This window comes from Artemia franciscana, chromosome 11 (assembly GCF_032884065.1).
Source record: "Artemia franciscana chromosome 11, ASM3288406v1, whole genome shotgun sequence".
NCBI classification, from domain to species: domain Eukaryota; kingdom Metazoa; phylum Arthropoda; class Branchiopoda; order Anostraca; family Artemiidae; genus Artemia; species Artemia franciscana.
In genome coordinates this window covers 35,672,325-35,697,322 of record NC_088873.1, presented here as the reverse complement: position 1 = coordinate 35,697,322, position 24,998 = coordinate 35,672,325, and the positions used below count along the sequence as shown (strand labels likewise).

At 38.7% G+C, this 24,998-nt stretch overlaps 1 protein-coding gene across 4 annotated transcripts in view; it reads right to left on the bottom strand.

The window, feature by feature from the left end:
• The window catches only part of LOC136033144 (uncharacterized), a 283,627-nt gene that overhangs the window by 180,304 nt on the left and 78,325 nt on the right, over positions 1–24,998 (bottom strand). For all 4 annotated transcript variants that reach the window (XM_065713788.1, XM_065713789.1, XM_065713785.1 and 1 more), the window contains 3 exons: positions 21,420–21,802; positions 10,223–10,506; positions 5,706–6,194 (listed from right to left, as the gene is read on the bottom strand). In XM_065713788.1, coding sequence (XP_065569860.1) covers positions 5,706–6,194; positions 10,223–10,506; positions 21,420–21,802 — 1,156 coding nt within the window. The remainder of the gene's footprint in view (positions 1–5,705; positions 6,195–10,222; positions 10,507–21,419; positions 21,803–24,998) is intronic.

The following is a 24,998-nucleotide window of genomic DNA, read 5'->3' as shown; positions in this document are numbered from 1 at the left end:
CAAACACACACACACACAGACACACAGACACACGGACAAACAGACACACAGACACACAGACACACAGACACACAGACACACAGACACACAGACACACAGACACACAGACACACAGATACACAGATACACAGACACACAGATACACAGACACACAGACACACAGACACACAGACACACAGACACACAGACACACAGACACACAGACACACAGACACACAGACACACAGACACACAGACACACAGACACACAGACACACAGACACACAGACACACAGACACACAGACACACAGACACACAGACACACAGACACACAGACACACAGACACACAGACACACAGACACACGAACACACAGACACACGGACACACAGACACACGGACACACAGACACACGGACACACAGACACACAGACACACAGACACACAGACACACAGACACACAGACACACAGACACACAGACACACAGACACACAGACACACAGACACACAGACACACAGACACACAGACACACAGACACACAGACACACAGACACACAGACACACAGACACACAGACACACAGACACACAGACACACAGACACACAGACACACAGACACACAGGCACACAGGCACACAGACACACAGACACACAGACACACAGACACACAGACACACAGACACACAGACACACAGACACACAAACACACAGACACACAGACACACAGACACACAGACACACAGACACACAGACACACAGACACACAGACACACAGACACACAGACACACAGACACACAGACACACAGACACACAGACACACAGACACACAGACACACAGACACACAGACACACAGACACACAGACACACAGACACACAGACACACAGACACACAGACACACAGACACACAGACACACAGACACACAGACACACAGACACACAGACACACAGACACACAGACACACAGACACACAGACACACAGACACACAGACACACAGACACACAGACACACAGACACACAGACACACAGACACACAGACACACAGACACACAGACACACAGACACACAGACACACAGACACACAGACACACAGACACACAGACACACAGACACACAGACACACAGACACACAGACACACAGACACACAGACACACAGACACACAGACACACAGACACACAGACACACAGACACACAGACACACAGACACACAGACACACAGACACACAGACACACAGACACACAGACACACAGACACACAGACACACAGACACACAGACACACAGACACACAGACACACAGACACACAGACACACAGACACACAGACACACAGACACACAGACACACAGACACACAGACACACAGACACACAGACACACAGACACACAGACACACAGACACACAGACACACAGACACACAGACACACAGACACACAGACACACAGACACACAGACACACAGACACACAGACACACAGACACACAGACACACAGACACACAGACACACAGACACACAGACACACAGACACACAGACACACAGACACACAGACACACAGACACACAGACACACAGACACACAGACACACAGACACACAGACACACAGACACACAGACACACAGACACACAGACACACAGACACACAGACACACAGACACACAGACACACAGACACACAGACACACAGACACACAGACACACAGACACACAGACACACAGACACACAGACACACAGACACACAGACACACAGACACACAGACACACAGACACACAGACACACAGACACACAGACACACAGACACACAGACACACAGACACACAGACACACAGACACACAGACACACAGACACACAGACACACAGACACACAGACACACAGACACACAGACACACAGACACACAGACACACAGACACACAGACACACAGACACACAGACACACAGACACACAGACACACAGACACACAGACACACAGACACACAGACACACAGACACACAGACACACAGACACACAGACACACAGACACACAGACACACAGACACACAGACACACAGACACACAGACACACAGACACACAGACACACAGACACACAGACACACAGACACACAGACACACAGACACACAGACACACAGACACACAGACACACAGACACACAGACACACAGACACACAGACACACAGACACACAGACACACAGACACACAGACACACAGACACACAGACACACAGACACACAGACACACAGACACACAGACACACAGACACACAGACACACAGACACACAGACACACAGACACACAGACACACAGACACACAGACACACAGACACACAGACACACAGACACACAGACACACAGACACACAGACACACAGACACACAGACACACAGACACACAGACACACAGACACACAGACACACAGACACACAGACACACAGACACACAGACACACAGACACACAGACACACAGACACACAGACACACAGACACACAGACACACAGACACACAGACACACAGACACACAGACACACAGACACACAGACACACAGACACACAGACACACAGACACACAGACACACAGACACACAGACACACAGACACACAGACACACAGACACACAGACACACAGACACACAGACACACAGACACACAGACACACAGACACACAGACACACAGACACACAGACACACAGACACACAGACACACAGACACACAGACACACAGACACACAGACACACAGACACACAGACACACAGACACACAGACACACAGACACACAGACACACAGACACACAGACACACAGACACACAGACACACAGACACACAGACACACAGACACACAGACACACAGACACACAGACACACAGACACACAGACACACAGACACACAGACACACAGACACACAGACACACAGACACACAGACACACAGACACACAGACACACAGACACACAGACACACAGACACACAGACACACAGACACACAGACACACAGACACACAGACACACAGACACACAGACACACAGACACACAGACACACAGACACACAGACACACAGACACACAGACACACAGACACACAGACACACAGACACACAGACACACAGACACACAGACACACAGACACACAGACACACAGACACACAGACACACAGACACACAGACACACAGACACACAGACACACAGACACACAGACACAAAGACACACAGACACACACACACACACACACACACACACACACACACACACACACACACACACACACACACACACACACACACACACACACACACACACACACACACACACACACACACACACACACACACACACACACACACACACACACACACACACACACACACACACACACACACACACACACACACACACACACACACACACACACACACACACACACACACACACACACACACACACACACACACACACACACACACACACACAGACACACAGACACACAGACACACAGACACACAGACACACAGACACACAGACACACAGACACACAGACACACAGACACACAGACACACAGACACACAGACACACAGACACACAGACACACAGACACACAGACACACAGACACACAGACACACAGACACACAGACACACAGACACACAGACACACAGACACACAGACACACAGACACACAGACACACAGACACACAGACACACAGACACACAGACACACAGACACACAGACACACAGACACACAGACACACAGACACACAGACACACAGACACACAGACACACACACACACAGACACACAGACACACAGACACACAGACACACACACACACAGACACACAGACACACACACACACACACACACACACACACACACACACACACACACACACACACACACACACACACACACACACACACACACACACACACACACACACACACACACACACACACACACACACACACACACACACACACACACACACACACACACACACACACACACACACACACACACACACACACACACACACACACACACACACACACACACACACACACACACACACACACACACACACACACACACACACACACACACACACACACACACACACACACACACACACACACACACACACACACACACACACACACACACACACACACACACACACACACACACACACACACACACACACACACACACACACACACACACACACACACACACACACACAGACACACAGACACACAGACACACAGACACACAGACACACAGACACACAGACACACAGACACACAGACACACAGACACACAGACACACAGACACACAGACACACAGACACACAGACACACAGACACACAGACACACAGACACACAGACACACAGACACACAGACACACAGACACACAGACACACAGACACACAGACACACAGACACACAGACACACAGACACACAGACACACAGACACACAGACACACAGACACACAGACACACAGACACACAGACACACAGACACACAGACACACAGACACACAGACACACAGACACACAGACACACAGACACACAGACACACACACACACACACACACACACACACACACACACACACACACACACACACACACACACACACACATACACACACACACACACACACACACACACACACACACACACACACACACACACACACACACACACACACACACACACACACACACACACACACACACACACACACACACACACACACACACACACACACACACACACACACACACACACACACACACACACACACACACACACACACACACACACACACACACACACACACACACACACACACACACACACATCAGTATCGAGAAATTAAAGCATTGTAAATACTAAACCAAATCTTTTGATTCTAGACGAGATTCAAAGGCGTCACAATCGTCTGTATAAGTTTATTCTTCTTGCAATCAGTGTTACGAGTCGTCATGCATATGCCACTCCATTGCAGTCAAAGAGAGGTGAGGAAGTTGATAAAGCTCCTCAATCCATCCTTGAAAAAGATTGTTTTAGGAAGATTCAAACCCAAGCTTACATACCAATACAGTTATGAAAACTCCTATCTTGCCCATGAGAAGCTTTTGGTACAGAGCTCTGAACTTGGTGCCTCCTCCAAGCCTGCGCTCCGATACTTAAATCACACTACAACACCATAGGCGGGAACAGAATTTTGTTTTGCTGCATACACAGCTTAGATACCAATACCAGTTTCCTGTCTCCAGCCGCTAGCATCGCCACTGCGCACTGTGTCCCAAAAATAAATAGAGCTTTCTAACTATATTGGTATCTAAGCTGTGATTCAAACTGACCAGGATAGAAAATTTGTTAACCTAGTATTTTGTATTTCTTTGTTAGATAAATCAAGCAACCAAATCACAAATTTTCGGGAATGGGACAATAACTAAATATTCCTCATTTTACCTATGGCGTGTAGTCGTGTTTCTGAAACTCACAAAATATTTTTTCCGCGTGTTCGTACACCTAGAGATTACTTTTAATCTTCAATAATTTTCGGCCCCACTTGGAACAGGTCGCATTTTAGATACGGGAGACGATTAGAATAAACTAAATCTAGAAAATATATCTCCCATAGTGGCTACAGCTTATCTAATAAGTGTTTTGTTGCTAAATTAATCTTAAGGCAGAAACAAGCATACCATAGGATCTTCCAGTATCCAATTTCGCCCAAATGTTGCAATTCCTATAATGAGTTTCTCCCTTTCAGCTTTATGGGCTATCCAGTGATTAACGGTCCAGTTTACATTATCATAAAGGTCAACTTCGGACTTATCAGTTTCCTGTGGATAAAGTGGAGCGTTGATGCCCGTAAAGTTTTCCCAGTCTCCGTGATATGAGTGAGTCAAAAGCACTATGTAGTGTACTGAGCTAGATATTTCTGGTATATTATAAGCAATAGGAACCTGTGTTTTTGCACTCCCAACTGCAACTGATAAAAGAAGACCGTGCTCATCTAAAGACCCACGAAGTTCCCTCAATAGAAGCACAAAAAATATTCGATCTGTGCTAAGCCCTCCTCGCATTCCAGGATATAGCCAATGAATATCTACTCCATCGAAGCCATATTTTTGAAGAAATACTACTACACTTTCAATAAAAACTGCGCGTGACGTTGTCTCAGATACCATCTAAAAATAAAAAAGAAATAAGTAAATATATAAATTGGCATCCTGAGATATTTTGGCTTAAAAAACGACCTAGATGGCTCAGGAGTTTGAGAAAATTCGTTAAGAGCCTTAATTTTGGAAAAGAATATTTATTTAAGTGACTTCATTTTTGTATATCAAACAGTCCGTGGTAACTAACTGTAGTAAGGAGCGACCCGGCTCTATAGTAACCGAAACTCTAAAAAACGGAATTTTTATAACAATAGCTACATCAAAAGAATCGCATTTATTGCTGATTTTAAATATATAAGTTTCATTAAGTTTTAGTTTTTACTGTTTTAAAAAGTAGAGCTGAGAGAAAGAGTCAACTTTAGCGTAAAGAGCGGGTTGTTGAGGAGGGAACAGTCCCTTTCATATACGGAGTAATTTCTGTTTGTTTTGAGTTTTTATATCGCTCCTTAGTTTCAGTTAAAAAAAAGCTTTTTTTTATTTAATATCAGTATTGGAATAACGTTGTAACATTTGTCACACTTATGTGAAAAAATTGTGAATTTTCGCGCCTGGAAAAGTTTACATCTAAATTGCTTAAAGAACAAAAATGATAATTGCTAAAATATCTATATGTATTTTGATAAGGGATTACAACAATTCAAAAACCTTGAAACGAAAACCATAAGTTTGAAACTTACTAGAAATCAGTGTCAGAAATCGGACTCGATTCCATAATGAAATATATTTGCAAAGATAGTACTATGATAAGACATTAAATTGCGTACAGGCGTTGAGGAGGAAAAGCCCCTTTCATATACGGAGTAATTTCTGTTCGTCACTCCTTACTTTCATTTAAAAAAACCTGTTATTTTTATTTAATTCTAGAAGACTCCGTTAGGTTGGCACACGACTTCCTATTGAAACTAATGACTTTTTCTTAATTAATTAAGAAAAAAGTTTTTCGTTCAACCGAAAGTAAAAAGCAATACAAATTTTTAAACGAACAGAAATTATTACGAAAATGACTCATGAAACACAAGAGCCGTTTAATTAGAATTATAAGCCTTTTTTAAAGAACAAAAAACGCAAGAAGAGAGGTATTGTGAGGAGGCTAACCCCTTCTAATGTTTGTGATAATGTTTGTTTATTTTTGTTTTTCAATGTGACTCTTTACTTTCAGTTGCAAAAACCCGTTCTTATTTAATTTCTGATTGTTTTTTAAATAATATCGAGAAATCCAGCTCCCCCTCCATGGAAAATCCTTTCACGGGAGCTTCTCCACGGAAATATCCTCCTAGGTAACCCTCTCCCTACATAAACCCCCCCGAAAAAAGAAGTATTTGTGCGGTTTACAGTAGCCAATCTATAGAAAAACAGTGGCCAAAGTTCATAGCTTGTACCCTTTCCTCCGGGGGTTTGGAGGGATAAAGTCATCCTAAACATCAGTTATTAGATTTTTCTACTATGCTTGATAAAATATTAATATTTTGACTACTTTCCCGAATTTTGATCCAAAGTTTTCAGGGGGGAAAGGGTGTGGGAGGGGGGCTAGTTGCCTTCTAATATTTATGGTCAATTAAGAAGGTCACTAGAACTTTTAATTTTTGATCAAATGAGCACTCTCCTAGTTTTTTAGGATAACTGGCTCGACACGATCAGCCCTGTGAAAAAAGGCCAGAAAAACCGACAAACAAAACCAATAAACACCCATCCGTGATTTTGCTTCTGGCAAAAACAAATTCGATATTTTTGTATGTAGAAGCTAGAAACCTCTACAAAAAGGTTCAATAATATGCTAAATCTGCTGGTGTGATTCTCTTTAAGACTACTTGATTATTTTTTTTTTGGGGGGGGAGGGGGGCGGTGCCTTCTTCCTTTTTTTGAAAATTGTTAAAAAAATTTCGTTCTCGTAACTTTTGATGGTAGAATTAAACTTGATTAATTTTATATATTTGAATAAGCATCAAATCTGATTTTGATGTGTCCATTGTTACGAAAAACACTGTTTCTTAGAATTTCGATTACCGTTGAGCCGCATCGCTGCTTACTTACAGTTCGTCACAACGAACTGTTTGGTTTGTTTCAAAATTTTCATTCTCAGTGGTTAATTTTTCTTACTCAACTCCACAAGAATCTTCTTCATCTTTGTACAACTCTTTATCTCGAAAAATGAATAATCACTACATATTAAGCTCTTATTAGATCTGGGCCTCTAATTAGTATTTTATTTTGCTAAGACGCTGAAACGTGCCAATTGGACGGTATATTCAATAGTATCAGAATTCGAATAAAATTACTATTGTAAATACCTTGAGAATAAAATAGAAGAAATTTATGTTTTTGAGGTTTTGTATATATATATATATATATATATATATATATATATATATATATATATATATATATATATATATATATATATATATATATATATATATATATATATATATATATATATATATATATATATATATATATATATATATATATATATATATATATATATATATATATATATATATATATATATATTTATTTATTACGATCTGGCCTGCCATCTGCTACAGTGTTGATTTTGTGTTGGTCTTTGACCTTTTTCCTTAATGCTGGGTAATCATAAGGCTACTTCACTCTGTTTAGTACTTTTACTTTAAGCTACTTTTTTTTGTAGAATTTGACCCTCAACTTTTTATAATGTTTCCATTTATGGATCAAACGAAAAAAACTGGATTTTTTTCTTTTACCTTAGAGTATTTTAAAGATCCTTCCTCCCATCCTCCAATTGATATCCAAGTTTTCAGTAGAGGGTTTGATTTTTTCAATGATGTGAAACGTTTAAAATTAACATCCGAGCATTTAGTGAATATTCTCCTAAATCCCTGTTTAAGGAAATATTATTATTAATCTTAAGTCTGATTTCAATTGCTTCTCGAACTACTTGCTTTATGCCTAGATCATTTCTAATAATGGGGGATTCTTCAAAAAGTATTTTGTGGCTAGGATTTTCAAAAACATGGCTGCTTAAAGCAGAATCAAAAGAAACAAAAGTAGTATTAGAATTCATAGCTTTGGTGATATCAAAGCTCTACAACAGCGCCTGCAACAGCATAAGGATGATATAAATATTATAGCATAATATATAATATATAGCAAAATATATAAATATTTTGAGCGTTTGAAGTTTCGTATTTTTATATTTATTAGTCACTATCTAGCCGGTCATCTGCTACAGTGTTTATTATTTATATTATTATATATAAATATTATATTATTTCGACTCTTTTTATATTGTTTAGTGTTTTTACTTTAAGGTACATTTTTTTGTACAATTTGACGCTCAACTTTCTATAAAGTTTCCATTTAAGGATACAGGTGATAAAACTGGATTGATGTCTTTTACCTTAGAGTATTTTAAAGATCCTTCCTCCCATCCTCCAATAGATATCCATGCTTTCAGAATAGGGTTTGAATCTTTCAATGATGTGAAACGTTTAAATTCACCTTTTCCTCCGCTATCATAGAGGTCGATATCTGCTACAGTGTTGATATTGTGTTGGTCTTTCATCTTTTTCCTTAATGCTGTGTAATCATAAGGCTACATCACTCTTTCAATGTTTAGTACTTTTAATTTAAGCGAATATTTTTTTTTGTAGAATTTGACCCTCAACTTTTTATAATGTTTCTATTTATGGATACAAATGAAAAAAAAATGGATTTTTTTTTCTTTTACCTTAGAGTATTTTAAAGATCCTTCCTCCCATCCTCCAATTGATATCCATGTTTTCAGTAGTGGGTTTGAATCTTTCAATGATGTGAAACGTTTAAATTCATCTTTTCCTCCGCTATCGTAGAGGTCGATATCTGCTACAGTGTTGATATTGTGTTGGTCTTTCCTCTTTTTCCTTAATGCTGTGTAATCATAAGGCTACATCACTCTTTCAATGTTTAGTACTTTTACTTTAAGCGAATTTTTTTTTTGTAGAATTTGACCCTCAACTTTTTATAATGTTTCTATTTAGGGATACAAATGAAAAAAAATGGATTTTTTTTTCTTTTACCTTAGAGTATTTTAAAGATCCTTCCTCCCATCCTCCAATTGATATCCATGTTTTCAGTAGTGGGTTTGATTCTTTCAACGACGTAAAACGTTTAAATCCACCTTTTCCTCCGCTATCATAGAGGTCAATATCTTTGTTTAAACTAAAAACTCTGTTATTTGAGTCTAATCCAGCGAATGCATAAATGATATCTGTACAAAGAAATGGATCTATGTCTTCAATATCCAGTTTTCTCACGAAGCTTCCATAATAACAGAAAATTCTCTTCTTCTCAGTGGACGGACCTGGAATAAAATACCCTTTGGTTACTTATTCTATTTCCTCTAGGGATTCTAAATATTCATGATGTGAAAAGTGTTCCACAAAAGGGTAAGCTGTTGGTATAACTTGTCGAACTCATTTCACAGCCGCAATGTGTCCCATCTAATTATTTAAATTATTTTATTACCTAATTATTATATAATAAATTATTTAATAATAAATTTAATATTAATTATTTAATATTTAATAGTTTAATTATTTTAATAATTTAATTATTTTAATATATTATTATTTGATATATTATTTTAATTTATTTTAATTTTTTTAATAATTTATTAATAATTCAATTAGCTAATTATTTAATAATAAATTATTACCTAATTATTTTACCTAAATATTAACAAAATTAACTAGAAAAACATTAGAAATTATACTGGTTGACGAAATTATTGGTAAGGTGACTCTTAATTCTTTTACTTGTTCTTATGCTTGTTGCCGTTTTCCTGTGCCATTTCATTCTTTTTTTTTTCGTTTTTCCGTTTTTCATTTTTTTTTTTGTAGAAAAGAATCCCATCCTCTCTTGCATGAGTTTATATTTTAAATGTTTTCAGCTTATAGCTGAAATGTGCTACAAAAATAATAACTTTAAATCAGTTTAAATACAAACCCCTGAAGCTTTCTCAAGTCTTTATTCACCTAGATCAAATATTTTATCCTTAAATATTAAACGACAATTTGTTTGGAAAGTGGTTTGCTGTCCTATGCAGGTCTGTTCGGAAAGCCATTTTCTACCCTGTTTTGTAATCACGCAAATATTTTGGATAAAATTTATTCTACCTATATATTGTTATAATCTAAATAACACATCTGGAGCACTTCAGGCTGTTTAATATAGCAATTCCTTTTACATATTAATTTAAAAATTTTTCCACAAGACAAGTTTTCCAAAGAAAAGTAAAGAGCTCTATTCAGCCAAAAATGAGCAAAAATAAAGTCAAATATTCTTCCAAGAGTAAAACTACCATAAATCACTATCAATAAATAAATGAAACTTAAATTGACATATACTGACATTTCTTTGTTAAGGTTTTGATAATTTTTTATTTATGAAAGTAAGCAAGGTGGAAATATTACAAACGTATTTTGTTTTCAGTTTTGTTTTCAGTTGGAGCCCCACCTACATTCATGTATCTAGTAAAAACAATTAAAAAAACTAAAAACAAAGTACAAATATTTTAAATGTGTTTTGTTTTCAGTAAAGCGCAAATTACGTTCTGGTCTTGAGAAGGCATGGGGATTTGTCAGTCATACTTATGTCAATTTTTGCTCGTTTTGAGTTAAACTCAGTTATTTATTGTATGACTTACAAAAACAAATACATTTAAAATGCTTTAACTTTTTTAACTTTAAGAAATTATACGTTATTAAAACTTTCAGGAATATATTTCAGTATATGTATACTAAATTGACAATCCACAGCTATTTTTTTTTCCAGTAAAGTGCAAATTATGGTTTGGTCTTGAGAAGGTATGAAGGTTGTCAAAGATATAATTTCTAGACCTTTCAATTACACTGAACAAAAGTGGCTATCTCAAAATTTTGATTAGGTATGTTTTGGGAATTGATGGGCGTGTGGAGGCTTTTTGTCCTAAAATCACTTTTGACAAATAAAAAGTGTAATAGCTCCTTTAATTTCCAATCGAACGGACCTTTTTCGAAGTTTCTGCAACAACAAATGGCCATCTAAAAATTTCTATCAGATGTATTTCGGGAAAATCAGAATGTACTTCGAGGTCTGGGGGTGGGGGGCTATCCACCCTCCGATCACATTGAGTCTTAAATATGGCACTAGAACCTCTGATTAAGGATCCAATGAGTTCCCTCTGAAGTTTAGACAATCACCCTTTCTATATTTACCTTATATGCCCCGAAGACATAACTTACAACTCTTGCCTTGAGAACTGTGGGGAAGGGAAGGGTACCACCCTCAAAGACACAATTTCCGAACCTTTTAATTACGTTGAGCAAAATGGCCATCTAAAAATTTCTATCACATGTATCTCGAGAAAATACGAGGTGTGTGTGCGAGGGGAGAGCATCCACCCTCTGATCACTCTGAATCTTAAAAGGGGACAAAAACTTCTGATTAACAACCCAATGAGCCCCCTCCGAAGTTTATACTATCACCCTTTCTGTATATACATTATATGCCGCCAGGAAATAACTTATAACCCTTGCCCTAAGGGCTGTAGGGCGGATAGTCATCCTCAAAGACATAATTTTTGGGCCTAAGTAGGCGTGGGAGGGGGTTAGTTACCCTCCAATCACTGTCAACTATTAAAAATAGTAGTGGCCCTTTCAACTTCCAATTGAATTAGCTCTTTTCGAAGTTTCTACGACAAAAAATGGCCATCTAAAAATGTGTATTAGATTCATTTAGGGAAAATACGAGGTGTTATCCACCCACTGATCCCTCTAAATCTTAAAAAGGGCACTAGGACCAGTCGCTTCTGCTAAATTTAAGTTTCTCGTTTTTTGTTGTCATCACCCTCCCGATTCAAAAATCAAAGTTGGCCCTAACTCGATTTTGCCAATGCGTCTCTCAATTGCCTTGAACTTGCATTCGGGACCTCGATTTGAGCAACACGGTTATTAAAAATAAATATATTGAGAGAGAAGTCGAGATAGTCTTATGAATCTTTCTAGATTTAAAGGCCAATTTGAAAAAAAAAACATTGGTTGGCTTTATAACTCGTTGTTTGCTCCCCATATGTTTTTTCTGGTCCCACTACGTCAGAACATCAACAAATTTGGTCTGTCTTTTTAAAGTTTTGTAAGTATTTTCTCCGTGTTCCTATTTGGTCTTGTAACAGTTATATCAAAAATGTTACTGAGTTTTTTAGATATGTTGATGGATGTATTAAAAGGCAGATTTAGACAGCGATCTGAATCTGTCGTAGATTCTCCGTAGGGTTGTATTAATCATTTGTGAGTCATTGTTGGTGTATTTTTAGTGTTTCCGATGATAAGTGTTTTTATTTTTAACTCCTCTAAGTGCATTTTGTATGAACAGAGGGTTCAAATATATTATTATTACACTGGGTAACAGCCAAAAAATCTCCAGTGGTTTCTCAACTGATTTAAACTAGTTTTGGCGTTCTGAGCCTGAATATCACATTCATTTTGCTCTATCGATCAACTTTCTTAGGTACGGGCTTTTGACTTCAATCATATTTTCCTTGAAGTATATATCGAATTAAAACATTATTCTATTTTTCTAAAGTAGTAGCATACGTGTATTTGTGATTGCAAGGCTATTTAATGATCTCATAGCCAATCAAATAGATTCTAAATTTCATTGCCTGACTTTAACCTGAATTTTTCCATTTCTTTGACTTGATTGATATGGCTTTGGCACGACGGTCATGCGGAAATGATACTGACGTTTTCTACTACATCTGTGGAGATTAGACGCTGTCTGTGGACAGGAAGAATATCACAGGATTTGCAAAGCGTGCCAATGAGGCTTATTACTTTGAAGTTAAACTGGGTGACCAAGATAAGTCTTGGGTACCGCACACGGTGTGCCAGACAAACGCGGAATACCTCTTGTGGTGGGCAAAGGGCGCAAAAACCTCACTGAAGGTTGGGAGTCCAGTGGTTTGGAGGGAGCCGTTTGACCATGCATCGTATTATTACTTCTGTGCCATCAACTTTACTGGCATCAATCAGAAGAATCCGCAGTACGCAACCAGAAGCCTCCAGTACCCTAACTTTCCTACTGCCTGCCTTCCAGTTGCTCACTGTGAAGAAATTTGTGTACCAGCGTTCACAGAGCTGCCCGAGAGTGACGGCAAGGCCTCCAGGGCTGACGAGGGAGGTTGTACAGAAGAAACGTATAAAGCACAAAATGGTCTGCGACCTTTTTCACAATGTGAGCTTAATGATCTGGTTCATAATCGAAGCTTATCAAAGACTTCCTCCTAGCTGTTGGCCTCCAGAATCAAAGAGAAATATATACTTCGTGGGGAAGTGCGTATCATTTTCTTTCGTAGAAGGCATGAACACTATATGGGCTACTTCTGCCAAGAGAAAAACCTCGTGTACTGCCGATATGTCACCAGTCTTATTGGTAAAATCGACGCTCGAGAAGAGAAGAGACTGGTGACTCTTTATTGGCAATCTATTAAGTGTGCACTCCTCCATAACGGGAACCAGTTCCCCTCAATCCCCCTTGTGCACTCTACAATTCTGGAATTAAAATATAAAGCGTATGTGCTCAGCAAAACCCAATATGAGCAGCACCAGTGGACCATCTGTGTCGACTTCAAGACGGTGAACTTTCTACTTGGTCAGCAGTCTGGGTTCACGAATTATCCATATTTTATATGTATGTGGCACAGCCGAAACTGATCCAATCAATATTTAAAGAAAGAGTGGCCGGTGCCAGAGTAGTTAGTACCTGGGGCAAGAATTATCATAAACGAACCTCTTGTTGACTGGGAGAAGATGTTGATCCTACTGCTACACATGAAGCTTGGATAAGTGAAGCAGTTCACGCACGCTCTGAACAAGTATGGGTGTTGATTCAAATACCTGTGCCGAGCCTTTCCTAAACTGACTACTCAGAAGCTGAAGGTTGGCAATATCGAAGGTCCACAGATACGGCAGGTCATAAAAGACACAGAGTTCGGAAACTCAATGAACACTCTGGAGTGTTCTGCATGGAAATCGGTTATGCAGGTGGTGAACAGCTTCCTGTGAAACACGAAGACAGCAAACCACGCCATACTTATAAGCAGCAGAGACCTTCCAAAAACCTGGGCGGTTGATAAGTATAAAGATGTACTTCTTGTTCTCACACATGGCGAATTTTCCTGAAAACCTTGGGGTGATGAGTGACGACCAGGGAGAAAAGTTCCATTAGAGCATTCGCCAAATGAAGGAGAGATACCGGGGACGGTGGGACGCAGTCATAATGGCGGACAACTGCTGGTTGCTGAAAAAGACAACCCAGCAGTTGCTCACCCAGAGGAATCAAAGAAACGACGATTTCTGCCGTAAACTGTAAGATTTTGAGTTCGGAAACGTTGACTGTTACTTCTTGAGGAAAACGGAAAAAATCTTCAGGGGTTTCTCAGTTGATGATCCGCAGAAATATATATTTTATTTTTTTTAAGAAAAAAGATTTTTTTTAACTATCTATAGCAAATTTCTTTTGACCGAACTTAGCAAAACTAAGGTGATTTCCAGACTCAGAGCATAAAAATTAGTCTAATTCTGCTGGAAAACCCTGGATGATTTTCAAAAACAATTATTTTGTTAACTAGTGTTATCATTATTAAATGAAAATATATAATTTTAGGATTCGCTTAGAAACATCTAAAAATCTAAAATTAGAACTTGCACAAAAATTGTAAAATTATGTTTATTATATTTACCAAAATTATATGCTTTTTTTCATCAAAATTATATTTCTTCAATAACATACATAAAAAAGGAATTCTGACCATCTTAGTTCGCTCGGATGTACTTGAAAGCAGTCTTTGAGTGGTGAGTATGAAATTGAAGTTAAATACAAAGTTTTAATGAGATGGATGTGCCTCTTTTTTTATTGCATAGAAAACAAAATCTTGGTGGAATGTTTAACACTGCTGTATGTAAGACCTCTTTACCATTTCTTTAGTGATGAAGGATATTGGGATGTAATATGTGTTACTGCTGAGAAAGTCAATCAATTAATTTATTATCACTAAAAGAAAAAACTATTACAAAAGTAAACACGTAAAGTGGTTACTAAACCCAAGAAGCTTTGCTTGTAATGGACCACACCACATTACATCTTAGGTGAAGTAACTCCACGTAAATATTTGGCGTTGAATGGCTGAGCAAATTCCACTTGAGGTATAAGTGGCAGGTCATGAATATAACTTAGGCCAATCCAAAATGGCTTTTGAATCCAAGCTACTTTTTTTTATCAATACTAATAAAAAAATGTAAGCAATTTTTTTTCTAGCTCCTTTAAGTGACTTACTATAATTTATGCAATAATAGGTTTACAATGATTTCTCTTGATCATAAATTTGTCAACACTGAAAACACTTTGAACGATTTTTTTCTACCGAACTCTGTTCGGTAGAACATAGTTTCGAACAGTTCTACCGAACTGTTCCGAACTCTGCTCTGTTTAGTCAAACTTTAAATTTTATCATTGAAGTAAATATATCACAATTTTCTTTTGAAGAGGTGAGATCTATGAACTTCGCAAAAATAACTGACAAAAAACACAGCTTGGATAGTCATAAGTTATTGAAAAAACAGCAAGTTGATATTTTTTTCGGTTAAAAGTATTTCGATTTTATCCTTTAATAAAAACAATCTCCTTAAACTTTGACCTCTTGATAACTATCTTACTCCTACTTGTAATAATAAATTTGTGTAACTGGGATCCGTATCCTTACAAAGATTTGAAAAAAGCGGCTGTTAAGGGCATTAAAACGAATATTTTTGCCCGTCATCGCTCGTGCACCCTTTGTACACATTCCTTAGCAATTTTCCATTTTAAACCATCGACACTAAAACCTTTCACATTTAGAAAAAAGAATTTGAAGTTTTTAATTTTGTGCACCGTTCAAAAACCGTAAATTTTATATACATTCTTTATCAATTTTGTTTTTGTTTTTTGAAAATTTGTTCGGGGATTGAATGAGCAGGCTTTTGCGTTACCTTAGGTAATTTTTTCTTGCATTTTCTTATGTTCTTCGTATAACCTGCTGCTAAGCTTAACGAAAAATAAATTTGTGATTCTTGAAAGTATTGTCGAACTTGAATATTGATCAATTTAAAATTCATTTTCTATTGCATAATTACTTATCAAATTTTCCAGATGCTGGTCATGGAAAGCTAAATTGTTAGATGCCAAGGTGAAAAGTATAAACATTTTAGTTGAACCATCTCAGGCCTTCTATCCTCCTAATGCTTTTCGTCTGGAACGCATCTACGGTCTTGAGAGGTCTGATTGTGCCCGGCCAGTTTTCTGTTCCATAAGGAATTACAGACCCAAGCAGGGCGTTGAAGATTCGCAGCTTCGTGTGTGAACTAATACTTGGTTTCCGCCATAGGTGACAATTTAACCTCCCCATGGCAGGAGATGCCTTGGCTATTCTTGCTTGTGGTTCAGGGAGAAGGGAGCCGTCGGCAGCAATGACAGACCCCGAGTACGTGAACTTCTGGGCCACGTTGACACTAGTTTTTTGGTCCAGGGCTACAGGAGAATTGGCGATGCTAGAGGATGGATCAGCGACCATAATCATGGTTTTGTCCCAGTTGAACTGTAGTCCTACTTTCGCAGCTTCTTCTTGTTGGATGTGAAGTGCTTCCACCAGTTTGTCCAAGGACTCTGCCCTGAGCGCCCGGTCGTCGGCAATGTCAGCGTTCCAGAGGATGCGATTGCCAAATTTAAGTCCAAATCCAAGCCTTGAGGTCGTCTTCGCTACGACGTGGTCTATGATGACACTGAAGAGTTGCCAAACCCCTGTATAAATTCGGAAGAACGTTCTTCGTCGGCTGTTTACTTGGACGCCGCTTTCTGTTTCGTGATGGAGTGCTTTGAAGAGACTGCGGTATTTATCTGGCAGGCTGATGGACTTCAAGATGATTCACAGGGCATCCGTGTTGACTTATTCAAAATCAGCTCGAAAGTCGACAAAGGCGATGAATGCTTTCTGTCGAAACTCTCTGGTTTTCTTGACTACTTGACGGTCTGTGAATATTTATTCTATGGTCGATCGCTCTGACATAAAACCGGCTTGTTCTGCTCTTCGGATCCGACGGATTATTTTTCGGCAATGATCCAGAAGAACCATTGAGAAGCGTTTGCCAGGTACTGAGAGAAGGGTTATTCCCCGGTAATTTGCACAGTCACTTCGTCTGCCTTTCCTCGTCCATAAGGGTATGATGATTCCTCTTCGCCAGTCTTCCGGAATGACTTCCATTTCCCACACAACAGAAAAGAGATTCTGCAGAAGAAGGACAATGGCTGGGCCCACATATTTCAGCAAGTCTGAACTAATGCCGCATACAAAAGAGGCTTTATTGTTCTTTCGCCTATGGACCATGCTTCTTATTTCTGTGGTGTTAAATGGATCATTGGGAACATCACTGACTTCGATGGCTGGGCTGGGAGACTGACGGAGTATTTCGTCGGCACTACAGGGATAGTAGTTCTATTTAGGTGCGAGGAGAAATATTCCTTGCAGCAATCGAGGCACGAGCTTTCATCCGAAAGAACAGTCCCGTCCTTAGAAACAACGGGTCCCACTATAGGAGCCTTGCTGTCAGTGAGATCTCGAAGATGCTTGAACCTCTGTCTTTCTTCCTTGCCACTTTCTCGATTTTGTCAGATTGGTTTTGGACGAACGTCTCTCAGTCATAGTGTATGAGCTTGTTGCGGATGCCCTTCAGCTTCCTGTGGGACACCATGTCACCATGTAGTCTAGCCTTCCGCCTCAGTTCTATGACATGCAAAATTTCTTCTGAAATCCAAGCTTCCTTGGGGTGCCTGTTTTTGCCTAGGACTAGTTTCGCAGCTTCATCCGTTTGGGTCTTAAAGTACTTCCAGGCATCTTCGCTGTTTGTGAGAGCGTGAAATAGCTCGAATCGGATCGATACCTTGACAGCGTACTTTCGCTTGGCGTCCAACTCCTTCCGTTTCAAGACATCAATAACTGTTGGCCTTGTTTCTGACCGCTGGGCTTTCAGGCGAAGCTGAACTTCAGCGTAGAGAAGTCTGTGGTCAGCATGTCCAAGCTCGTCTGATCTTTATGTTCCGCAATTCCTCAGCGACGACCTCTAGCGCTTCGAGATGATAACATAGTCAATCATTTTTTTCGTGTGACTGTCGTTGCTGTACCATGTGTATTGGTGAATGGTTTTGCGCTGGAAGTACGTGTTTGCAACAACAAGGTCGTGAGATCTTCAGGGCCCAAGTAGGCGCAGACCATTGTCATTAAGAAGATCGAGCGTTACGGGTCCTATGGTGCCTCTCCATATGCCTGTGTCGTCTTTTATTGTTGCTTTGAAGTCCCTAAGCAGGGCGTAGATGTCGTGGGGGGATACGCTTGCAAGTGTTCTGAAGAGCTCAGCATAAAATTTTGATTTGGCGTCATCATCGAAATCGTTCGTCAGAGCATAACACAGTAGGACCATCTTTTTGCCTTGTTTGTGCTTGAAACGTACTTTCGTAAGTCTGTCCGAAACCGCTTCGTGGAACAACCGGTACCTTCTTTCTAGGCTGTTTAGCACAAGGCCGATGCCGTTCCTTCTTATGCAACCACCATACCAGAACAATGAGTGGTTATTGCCTACTCGTTCTTCACATCTGTGGATCAGGTAGGTCTCGGTTAGCCCTGCAATAGCTATCTTATTCTTGTGTAGTTCTCTTGATCAAAGATCTTTTGCTGCAGCTGCATTTAGGGTTAAATATTCCAGGAGGCTATTCTTAGTCTCCTTTGGTCAATAAGGTTAAATCTGTCGGTCTTTCCGACGTCCTCAGCATGTCCGTTGACGCGCTGTTGTCCTGATTTTAGAACAGCGTCCGTATCTGAGGCTGATTTATCACTTTGCGTAGCAATTGTTTTCAGGTGGAGGGTCGCTAGCCCAACCGACCCGAGGCCTGAGGTTTACTAACCACTGGGGTGAGCTCCACCCCCATGATGAGGTTTGGGCCGCCCTATACGGCACGATAAGTTTTAATGGAGGTGGTGAGTCCTCCTATCAAGCCTCCTATCATTTTATCTTAAGTTAATCTCTCTGGCTTCAAAAATAAAATAGAAAAATAGTTGTACCTCTTTTTGACGCTCATTGTAATGGAACAGTTGGTGATAAAGAATTGTAAGTAAGGAGCGACCCGACTCAATAGTAATCAAAACTTTAATATCAATTTTGATACCAATAGATACATCAAACGAATCAGATTTTATGCTTATTTTAAATATATAAGCCTTATTTTTTGAAAAAAGGAGGAGACATCCCACAAAAGTCATAGAATCAATGAAAATTGCACCATCAGGTTGAGCATATCAACGAACCCTACTGTGGAGGTTTCAAGCTCCTTTCTGCAAAAATGTGGAATTTTGTATTTTTTGCCAGAAGAAAGATAACGAATGTGTGTTTTTTTCCAGGGGTGATCGTATCGACCCAGTGGTCCTAGAATGTTGCAAGAGGGTCTAACCGAAATTAAAAGTTCTAGTTCCCATTTTAACCAAAAAATTGGACGGCAACTAGGCTCCCTCCCACGCTTATTTTTTCCCAAAGTCAACGCATCAAAATTTTGAGATAGCCATTTTGTTCAGCATAGTCAAAAAATCTAATAACTATGTCTTTGAGGATAGCTTAATCCCCCCAGTCCCCTGGGAAAGGGCTGCAAGCTATGAACTTTGTCCATTGTTTACATATAGTGTTGGTTATTGGGAAGTATACAGACATTCTAAGGGGGTTTTATTCTAGTAGAGGGGGGGGGTCAGTGGAGGTGTTTACGTGAGGAATCTTTCCATGGAGGAATTTATCATGAGAGTAGAGAATTTCCATGAAGGGGGCGCTGGATTTTACAGTATTATTTTAAAAAAAATGAGAAATTAAATCATCAACAAGTTTTTTCAACTTAAGTTTTAATGTTTCTCTTTTCTTTCAGTTAAAAAAAAAATGTTTTTTTTTTACTTAATTTCATTAAATAGAACAGGGCCTTGGAGTCTTCTGTAATTTTTTGAGTTTTTGACTTGTTCATTAGTTGCATGGAAGGGTTTAAAAGGATAACCATCTACCAGAAACCCAGAGATTTAACATACCAAGAGTGTAGGTGTGCAGTAAGAATTCTGGTTTGATGGTTGGTTAGTTAATTCTTTTTAATTTACAGCGAAAAAAATCGAAAAAGTATCACCTCTTTTCAGTTCTTCCTTTATCCAGCTGTAGTAAGTGGATACTTTGATTTTCCAGCCAATATCAATTTCACACCCCTTACCACCATACCCATGGGAAACTATTCCAACAACTTCGTCGTTATAAACCACTGGTCCTCCGCTGTCACCTTCACAAGCATCCTTTCCCTTATCACTTGTACAGAACATAATGGAACCATAAGAAGACCTAATATCTTCACTTTGTAAGGTGTCGAAGCAATTGTCACCATCACCAATGTTGATCGTTTGATTAACGTGTTGCAGTAGACCAGGTAAAGGACCACTATCTTGGAGCCGGCCCCAGCCAATTGTTGTTACAACATATGAAGCAAAATATGATACGAAAGGTCTCACGTCGATATTCCTGAAAAGCAAAATGATTATTTTTCATTTTGATTGAGCAATAACCAAGATTATAGATTGAGCAGGAACCAAGACCATATCCAGGCGTGGAATAAGGGTTTTACTTCCCTCGTCATAAATTATTGCCTGGCTCGTAAAAAAATTGACTGTAAACACATTGTTGCAACATAAACCTTGATAATCATAAATCAGTTTCAGTAAATGAGTTATGCATTCTGCTGTAAGCTTCTCTTGTGTTAGCGTTTGTGTTCTCTTGTGTTCTCTTTGTGTTGTGTTAGCTGTGGTCGTTGGTTGGTTCACCAAATGGTGCTTACAATGTAGCTACCATTTCGCAGGCAAAAACAATCAAGTAAATGCATAAAAAGTAAAATCTACCAAAACCATATAAAAACCATATAAAGTAAATATCTACCAGAAGCAGACACTGTTAACTATTTCAATATATAATGAAGACTCTGGCCTACATTGGGCCTAACATACAAATTTACATGATTTTTCACGACGGTTAAAAATGTATTCTGGGGATCTAGTCCACTTTTTTATGAAATATACTAAGGAAGTGAACACACAGAAGTAAAACTGCAGGTTAAAATATCAGGATTAAAGGATCAATTTAATTCCATGATAAAAGAAATAGATACAACAAGTGAGCCTAATATAGAACAGGTTGAAAGAAAGCGTATTTTGAAAATAAAAGAGGGTAATGAATTTAGAAGGCAGAAGCTTAGATCGCAAGTTTTAATAGTTAAAAAGGAAACCAAATTTGTGCATTGACACGAAAACTTTCATAGTCACTAATCTATGACAATGGGTCAAGCTTTGTAATTATGCATAATTCCGCACTTTGTATTTGTGGATCGTTCCATCATGAGTACACGCTCTTTATCTATTCAGCAGGGTAGCCAACTGTCGTATTTTTATGATTTTCACACTTTTTGGTGTTTGTCGCACTGCAGTACGTACGACACAGAAAACCACACTTTTCCATGAAAAACCAGAACCGGTAACAAGATCACTTTCCCAAGGAGGGGGGGTAAAAAACTTAAAAAAAAAGTATCAAAAATGTGTTTACATTCGTTTTTGGTTTTTTGCAAGTTTGGAAAACATTTCCGGGGGGTCAACCCCCCTTGATATTGCAGTAATGTGCCATGCACAAATACAAGCGCACCTTGGAGTTGCTATCCCGTCGCTCCTTTTTTTTCGAGACTTGCATCTTCAGGACAAGATGCAGGTGCTTGTTAGGTAATAGTTCTAGAGGATGTCTTTTTTTTAAGATTTTTTTCTTCTTCAAGACTTATTTAGCCGCTAGTCAAGTGGGGAACCTCCCAGATGCAAAAAATGATCATAGTACCCGTTCAAGTAGTATAATTTTTACCTATGTAGATGACGTAATTTTGCGTATCATCGACGCTTTGTTTTTGTTCAGGGAATCCTTATAATCCAATGAAAACGGGTTTGGAAAGTCAATGAAACTTATTTTGCTAGATCTTACGCAACACTTATTTTGGTCCGCTTACCTCAGTATTGGCAAAGAGTTCAGAGCGTCAACATTGTGAATATTGATCTTTGTTCTTAGAAAGTATATTATTAGCATTGGATATGAGCCCTTTTACTCTGTTGGAAGTGGAAGATGCTAGTAGTAGGGAAATAAAACCAAGAGTACCCAGTGTTGCAGAAGAAACTACAAGAAGTTGTCGGGTAACCCTTGATGGGGATGAATCGCTTGCAATATTTGTGATATCGCTGAGCAAATTCAAGTTGCAGGAACAGTTATGTTAAGCAGCAAAAGTGAATGTAATGCATATACATAGACTACAAGAAGCTTTAAATACACTTGTGAAAAATATATGATATAATGATTGGATTCAGTATCTGAAAACTTAGTGAGATTTTTACTATTCTATTTTTGAAAATAAAAAATGTTTCAAAATCAAAAACATCTTTTTTTCATGCTAGATATTTACTAGGTTACCGCTCCCGTCTTTAGGGAACCAATAGGCAACGAGAAAGTATTCGAGATAGAAAGAATCTTCATTCTTTGGAAATGTTAGTTTAGTGTTTAATCAGCAATGAGAGGGTCAGGATTGAAAATAGATGGATTTGAGAAACAAAAAATCATGCGGAATCTTGTGACTTTGGAAAAATGTTTGAATCTAAATGATCAGTTTCGAGAGTTATCAGTGCAAAAAAAAAAATTCTCAAAGAAGGCTTGGCGATGTCACGAAGGTAGCGTCTCCATCTTTGGACTATTGTATGAAGCTTATATGTCGCAGGCCAATGCATTTACTCAATTTATTGACATAGTAATCGAAACAAAACAAAATGATATAGTGGATTTTCTTTTGAACACTACCTAAAGATTCAAGATTTTCAATGTTGATTTAAGACTATCCAAACAATTTTTTTCAGTCTCTGTTTTTTTCAAGGCAACAACAAATAGGTCGACAGTTCAAAATAATTCTGAACAAGCAGGTTTAATTTCAAGCTTCAAGTTCAAGTTTTTTATTTCAACATTCACATTTCTTTTTGGTAGTGAGACAGTCAACAGTGAAATATATGGTGCATATGTCCACTATGTGGCAGCTAGTCATCCTGTGAAAATTGTACCATTGTTGACGAGTATGATGAAAAGTGCAAATTATTCAATCCATCTAAATTACATAGAGGATATGCAGTGAAAATTAAAGGCTTAAATTCCTGTCTTGAAGAGGCTTGTGAATCTCACATTAAAATTTTTCCTATGCTCCAATTGTCACTATGATACATGTGACCAAAGAGACAATATTTCCCCAATCCCTCACGAATATATCTTATTTTTTTACCTTTTTCTGTTACAAAATCGTCAAAGATAACTAAATTCTTAACCCTGGGATCTAGGTCATCTACATCAATGATATCACCTTTATCATTACTCGCAAAAAAAGATCCATGTCAGTTTTTTCTTCCACTCATGCTAATCAGTTGTTTTCCGAGACACTCATGTTAATCATTAAATCTTTATATTTATCTTTTTCAAGATCTTTAAAATAGAGATAAATTTTTTTTAAGTATGAGTAATCACTAGTCAAGCTCAAGACCAAATTAGTTTTACCATATTCAGAGTTACCACAAATCAATAATTGAAAACGTCATTGAGGTGCAAGCAATAGTTTATTTTAAAACAATTTTTATTTTTTTCACATTCATATGCTTTCATA